Here is a 7,141-nt window from a genome sequence, read left to right on the forward strand (position 1 = left end):
GCAGCCCGTTTGGAAGCCCTTTCCTAATCAAGACAGTGACTTATCGGTACTAAGTGGCACAGGCTCAGAACTGCATATACCTCGAGTATGTGAATTCTGTCAAGCAGTTTTCCCACCATCCATTACATCCAGGGGGGATTTCCTCCGGCATCTTAATTCACACTTTAATGGGGAGACTTAAGACGCATTTGAAAACAGACATATCAAGTTCTATGCGATGATTTCTGGGTTTGTAATATTATGTACTTGATTGCAAACTTAGCTCAAGATCATTTATTGAAAAGTCCAGTGTCACAGCTATTTGAATTTTTTTCTAAACTTATATTGTAACTTTCTTTTATTACCTTTTAAAAGATCATTCTGTACAAAACTAATTCATTGTATTCATGTTTACAGTGTTTATTGCCCTAATTCAAAATTATGTATGTGACTTATGGAATTGTATAACAATAATTTATGTTTTTTTCAAATGTCTAAGCTTATTGCTTGGATTTTTAGTTAGATCTATTGAATTTGGTGATGTCAAATGTTTATAGGTTTTTTTCACTTGTTTTCATTTAAAAGATTAAATTATTTATGCTGTGGGTGTTCTTTTTGAATAAACCAATAATAGAGAATAGCAGACAAGTTAAACATCTGAGTTAATACCAAACCTAAGACATTTGTTGCTCAGTGATAAGATCACTGGTAGGATTATTTAAACTCTTTTTTAAAAAAAATAATAGACATGGTTTTAATTTTTACTATACGTATAGCAACATGATGAAATTAGTTAAATATTAAAAGAGTTACTTATGTTGTGATAATGTGTTCTTTGTTCTTAAATAAATAAATAAATCACATTTGGGAGAAATTCATAAAATTCATGTTTCTTTCCAGTAATCTGATAGAAGGGTGATACCAGATCTGGTGACATTTTATTATAACTAGTAGATCACTTCGAATTTTAAAATTATTTTTCAAACTAAACTTACTAAAGAAACACATTTGTCTTTAATGGGAGCAAATCTAAAACCCTGTAAGGATTATCCATATTAATTAATTTATATTAGAAATGTTCACATTCTTGTTGAGAAATTTGTTAATTCATTGGTAGCATCCTGCCTGATGACGAGAGGAAGATATTTAAGAAAGAGGATACCAAATCCAGAGGGTTGCAGAATTTTGTTTAAAATGAGACTTTCCTTTCATTTTTCTTCCCTATGATTCTTGTCTTTTAGGTTTCTCTTCCCTCCCCCACCCCACACTTAATTTTTTTAAAATGTTCGAGGCATGGCTTCCATTTTATGAAGTAAACACTGATTTGCAACTCTCAAAACAGAAATTTAAGCCTTCTTGGGAACGAGTGTTGTAGAAAGCTGGAGGGTTTCAGATAAGGGATTGCAACAATTTGTTCAGGTATCACCTGTGCCACAGTGAAGAGCCTTAACTTGTGGAAGAATGAGAGTGGTGCTTCGACTTCTCAGGGTGCCAAGCACATCACACTGACATCTTCCTCACCAAGGTGACATAGCCATTATTAGGCATTCACTGTGAAGGGTTCTGAGGCTTGTACATCTTTCTTTCATTGCCGCTGGGGCTGAATGGAAATGCCTAGACAATTATCCCAGTCTCTTCCCTTCCCCCCTACCTCCCGCCCAGCCAGCCTCCCCTCTCGCTCACTCCTCCCACACACACGCAAAATTAAACATAAAAACTTCCCAGCGTGTTCCAGCCAGAATATACCACTGTACCTATCTCATGAAAGGGGATTCTTTTTCCTTCTCTTTTCTAGGTGAGGAAGAGTTCCTCTCACACAGTTGACATCTACTAGCCTGCTGACAACCAAAGGAAATTGTGGCCCAGAAAGTGACTCGAAGTGGATCACTGACTCTTCTCCAGTCCACCCTTTTGACACCTCCACCACTTTTAGTAAGCGGGGAACTCTTGTTTTCTATTGGGTTCCAGTGCTACCCCAACTCCGGCTTCCGAGGGACAGAGGCCCTCTCGGGCCAAGGGACAGGCAGCCTGGAGAACAGGCTCCGGGCCCGCACTGCAGAGGTGGTGCTGGCTGCAGCTCGAAAAGTGGAGTTGGGCACCCGCCGGGTCTCCCCTCTGTCTCTTAGTTCCGAGTCGTGTAGGGGCTGCATCTTGGCATCTGCTACGCGTGGCCGGGTAAGAACAGTTCGCAGGTAAAAAAGCTTCACACGCGAAACGCTGAGTCTGAAAAAACCACCCCCGCCGAGGCGAGGCAGTTGTGAGCGGGATGCCTGAGAAGTGGGAGGTGAATGTCCTCGGGAGGGCCCCCCCGGTGCAGCTTTCCCCGGAGGCTGAGGCTGCTGCCAGCGGGGACATCTGCTTTCTTACTCTCCAGGCTGGCTCACCCCGCCCCCTCAGCCCCGGGTTGCGTGGTTATTTTACCAACACGGGGGGAGGGAGAGCTCGAGGAGGTAGAGAAGTGGTGGATGGAAGCTCGGGAGATGTTCTTCCCACTCCCCCACGTCCCCTCCTTTTTTCTTCACATCTTTTAACCTTCAAAGTAAAGACTTTATAAATATGAAAAGATAAGCGTGTCCGCTGGCTCCCAGGCCCGCCTTCTGCTCGCGGGGCTCTCGGGTGCGGGGCCTTGCCCTCCTCTCCAGCCTCCCCGGAGGCAGCCCGGGTTTCGGCGGTTCCGCCGGGCGCAGGGGCAGGCCGGGTGCGCTCAGCCGGTGGCGCCTTCTCTCCCGGGCTGCTGCCTCGACAGCTGCTTGTAGCTACAGTAATTAGACTGTCAGTGCTTGTTAGAGGAGAGGGGGAAACACGCTTATGACAGCAGATTCCGAGACTCCCCAGTTTGTTAATTTCTAAGAGATCTTTAAAGCATTAATTGAGGTCTCCCTAACTCTCCACCCCCCGTCCCTCTCCTCTCCCCAACTCCTCCCTTCCCAAAAATATCTTTAGGGGAAGAGAATTCTCTCCGCGTGGAAGCAGTGTTTCCCGCAAAACTGCAAGCCCGCCCCCGACTCACGCACACGCACACTATTTTATATATACATCTATATGCACACATGTATACGCAGAAGGTTAACTCGGCAGAGGCCTCGTCCAAATAGGAACCAGGATTGCATTTAAAATAATAAATAAATAAATAAATAAATAAACTAGGACGGAAAGGGGGGGAGGGAAGCAGAAGTCGGGAAGAAAAGAGAAAAGCAGCAGGCTGATTACGAGGTGTCAAAACTGCCAGGAGCAAGAAGGTGATAGCAATCAGGGGTGAGAAGAGTGCGGCATTCGTGCGGGGCAACTAATTATCCGTCTCATTTGAGAAGAGCAGCATTTGAGGCAGCAGCGTTCGCCTGCTGAACGGTGACAGATTGGCGCGGAGGAGAGGGGAGGTGTTAAAACAATGGAGCCGGGCGCGCGAGCGCTGCTGCATGCTAATCAGCCCTCCCTCCTCCTGCCTGCCGCGCTCCCTCCTTTCTCCCGGCCTCCCTCCTCCGCGCTCCCCCTCCCGCCTGCGGCGCTCCCTCCTTTCCAGCGGGCCCGCCGCCGCCGCCACCCGCTTCCTGCTCCCTCTCTTTCCCGCGCGTCCTTCCCGCCGCTGGCAAGTGGAGCCCGGGCCGGGCCACCGCGTCCACCACGGCCCGGCAGCCCCCGCGCTGCCCCCCGCGGGCGCCCTCCGGGGTCCGGGCCGCTGGCGAGCCGCTGGCGAGCGCTGCCCCGCGCGGTGCTCCGAGGGCCGGCCCGCTCCCCGCGCGCCTCTTGAGAGTGGGTCTTGGAGGAGAGGCCGGGGAACCTGCATTCTCGCGCCCACCGCTTTCTGCTGGTGAATTGAACGCGGTGGGCAGCGAGTGGGAAGCCAGGCGAAGTCAGGAAGGGCGAGGGGTGGGAAGAGAGTCGGAGCCAGGAAGGCGGAAAAGGTCCCCGGACCGACGGCAGGCCCCCCGACTCAGCCCCAGCGCCGCCGCCGCCCCGAGCACCCTCGCCGGTCGCGGGCGAGGTCACCGCCGGCAGAGTCTCCCGGGTCGAGCCCCGCAGACCTCAGCAACGTCCCCTCGCCAGCCAGGCCCCAACTGGACTTACATGGTTTAGTAAGCACCGAGAGGAAGACAAATACAGGGCCTGAGCGTTCGTTGTGCTTCCAAGGCTTGACCTCCTGACCCCAAGACTAGACTAAGGGGCTTCCGGACCCCCGGAGATCATACCATTCAGTCGTTGCGGGGGAAAGAAAGCCTTTAAGAAACCGGCCACCGGCGCCCTCCGCCGCGGTGACCAGAGGCAGGACCGGGCCGGGGCATCTCCGGCAGCCCGGCTCCCCGCCTGAATGTTCCGCTCCGCGTTCTGGCCTTGGGAAAGCTGGTCAAAACCGCAGGGCCGTGGCTGCCCCTGGACAGATAATCCACCAGAACCTGAGTCTGCTGGAAAAGGTCTCCTTATACCTGTTGAGGCAGGCCCAGGACCTGAGGTTCTGTCTACTTTTTGAATTTAAAAGCTGATTGTTGAGCTTTTGCTTAAAATACACTTTTGTTCGTACGTTTTTACTACTACAGATTTACGTAAACTACCCTTAGAGATTAAAAATCATTGAAACATTGACGTTCTTATGGCTTACGTAGGTTAAGTGAAACACAGCTACAGAGAACTGGTAGGAATTTGGACTGCAGGAGAATGCAGTTTCTTCTAACGTGTGTTCCGTACTATTTAGTTAACCAGGTGTCTAAATTAACATAATAAGACTTCCTTCCCTCAAGCCAGACATGGAAAAGGAAAGCAGTTGAAAGGTAATCCATGCAGTATAATTTTTGTTCTGCTAACCTTTACCATTGCATAACTTCACACACAATTGTTTGTTTTAAAAAATCAATATAAAATGTGAAAGTTTGATAAAACTGTCATATATATATATGACGGTTTCGTTTATATTACTCTCTACCCTTCTCTGTTTGAAATGTTTCATAACAAAAGTACAACACAAAAAATAAAATGACCTGAGTAAATTTTGGTATTTTCTATCTTGATCCCTGACCTAGTCCTATGAAAAACTACACAAACACACAGAGTGAATAATTTTTCCTTTTAGAATATGCCCAGGCATACCAATACAATAGCTGAATGCAAAATTGTTAGGATCTACTGAAATCATACAGAATGTTTAAAAGTTTTAAAGTTGAAAATTCTTAAAAGGAGTTGTATAAAGAATTGTGTGTAAATAAATGTTAATGCTTTTTGGTTTCCACTTTTGGGAGAACCACTAAGTAGGCCTCTCTGCCCTTAGTACATTACAGACTTCTTAGTGCTAGAGTATTAGCTGGCATTTGGAAAATTCCCTGGCATCTCAGTCTGTTAAAATATCAACCTATCTAACAGAAAAAAAAAATTAACGTTACATTTCTTAATGTAAACTTGGAGATTCAGATGCTCCATCAGCATCAAAATTAAGCAATTTATTAACTATTCATCAGCCTTTTCTCCATTAACCAATTCTGTGTAACCAAAGTGTCTCTCTCTGATGTGGTAAACCTATAAGTTCAAATAAATTTAGTTCAATTCCATGTTGTGTTATGTATTTCTAATATATAATCAAATCCTTTACCTTCCAACAACTTGGTTATTATGGATTTAGTGTAATTTCTTCTCCGTCTATAGACTTCACAAATTTGCATGATTGTTTTAATGGTGTATTTACAGATAAGTTTTTATTTGCACATAAGGACAAAAAGGTGAAGTGAAATTTGGTCCCAATGGAAACCTGTTAGGTTCCCTGAACATATGGCTCATTGGGCTGTTACTTCCTTTTTGAGATCATTTTCCAAGATTTTTTAATATATACATCAATTTGACACCAGTTATAAAGAAAATATATTGGCTTTGAAAGTGCCTCCACCTGGGACATATCTCTCAATAACAAACCATGTAGTCAGGTGTACCTCTGAATGTACAGGTGTCCAGTCTCAAGAACAGGGCATCATTTGAATCTAGTCAAAACTGACAGTTGATTTTACACTGTCTTTGAAATTAGGTAGTTCTTTGTATTCTTAGAATGCCACAATGACTTGATTAATACAGTTTAGGGGTGACTACTTAAAACTCTTTTTAGGGAAGGCTGTGCATTTGGAATCCACAGTATTACAATGATTACTCTCAGTAAATACAAGTGATGTTAAGTCTCATTTATTGAAAGTGTGTGGTGCCAGCTTAAGACTTAAGGGGAAAATCACAGCACTTTGAAAAAGATGTAAATGTTCAATTGGTAAAAAGGTGGGGGGAAACCGTGCTAAAACATGTGCCTATTTCCATTATGCTTAATTTACTATTCAAAACAAGTTTTTCCTAATAAGCTCTATTGTTTCTTTCTGTTTTGTAAAAGTTAATATGTGTGAGACAAAAACCTGATTCAGAATGTGAATGAAGTCTGTTTAGCGAAAGCTTGTTGGAGCTTACAGTTCAAGGAGGGCCTCAAATTAAAAGACACTTCACCTAATGACACTGATAATATATAAGGAAGCAAGTCTCTTAGGTCATTTCTAGAACCAGTTACAATTAGATTGGTAATTTCCTCCAGTCTCAGAGTGAATTCATACACTTAAAGTGCAGCGAGCACTAGAATATTCGGAATGAGGATGCTGCGTATATTTATTAAATAACTTTAGCTTTTGCTTTATTGCAATTCTCTTCTTTCTGAGGTCAAGTTTCCCAAATAGGACTGAAGTATAAGTTCTCAAACATGTTATCCCTTTGTCCTGTCTGTACAGGGCTGTTTGTCTTTAAGTCACTCACACTTTTCCAGAGTATTTGCACCTGATTATGCAAGCCCTTGATGTTGAACTGGTCTCCCTCATTTGAATATCCCCTTGGGATCTGGAATGCCCGGATAACCTGGAGTCTGCCCATGCTTTCTTTGTTGTTTAGGGCTATATCATGAATAAATTTTTAAAATATCTTGCTTATATCTTTTGGAAACAGTGTACAAAAGATGAGTTATTGCTTATTAATTCAAGGAATAATTGTTTTAGAAATAAAATCTTATAGATTGCCTAATCCAACTTTCTTTTTGTGTGGACCAAAAGAAAAAAACCAACCCAGAAAACAGCAAAACAAAGCTGTGTCTAAAGAGAATGAATGAGTCCTTCAAACCCACTCAGAAAGCTAGAACCCAGCTCAAGCTCTCCTGCATTTCAGT

The 7,141-nt window shown here is 44.4% G+C and overlaps 1 protein-coding gene across 9 annotated transcripts in view; it reads left to right on the forward strand.

Moving 5' to 3' along the window:
- Positions 1-3,542, forward strand: part of TANK (TRAF family member associated NFKB activator) — a 78,193-nt gene extending 74,651 nt beyond the window's left edge. For 3 of the 9 annotated variants that reach the window (XM_082630527.1, XM_082630528.1, XM_082630530.1), the window contains one exon: positions 5-810. In XM_082630527.1, the coding sequence (XP_082486653.1) occupies positions 5-181 (177 nt within the window). In that variant the 3' untranslated portion in view covers positions 182-810. Of the gene's footprint in view, positions 1-4; positions 811-1,774 lie in introns of those variants that run through there. The other 6 variants (XM_082630525.1, XM_082630533.1, XM_082630531.1 and 3 more) reach the window with 5 other exon arrangements.
- Positions 3,543-7,141: the final 3,599 nt, after the last annotated feature.

Source organism: Mesoplodon mirus (assembly GCF_964341445.2).
Source record: "Mesoplodon mirus genome assembly, chromosome: 8".
In the NCBI taxonomy this organism is placed as follows: Eukaryota; Metazoa; Chordata; class Mammalia; order Artiodactyla; family Ziphiidae; genus Mesoplodon; species Mesoplodon mirus.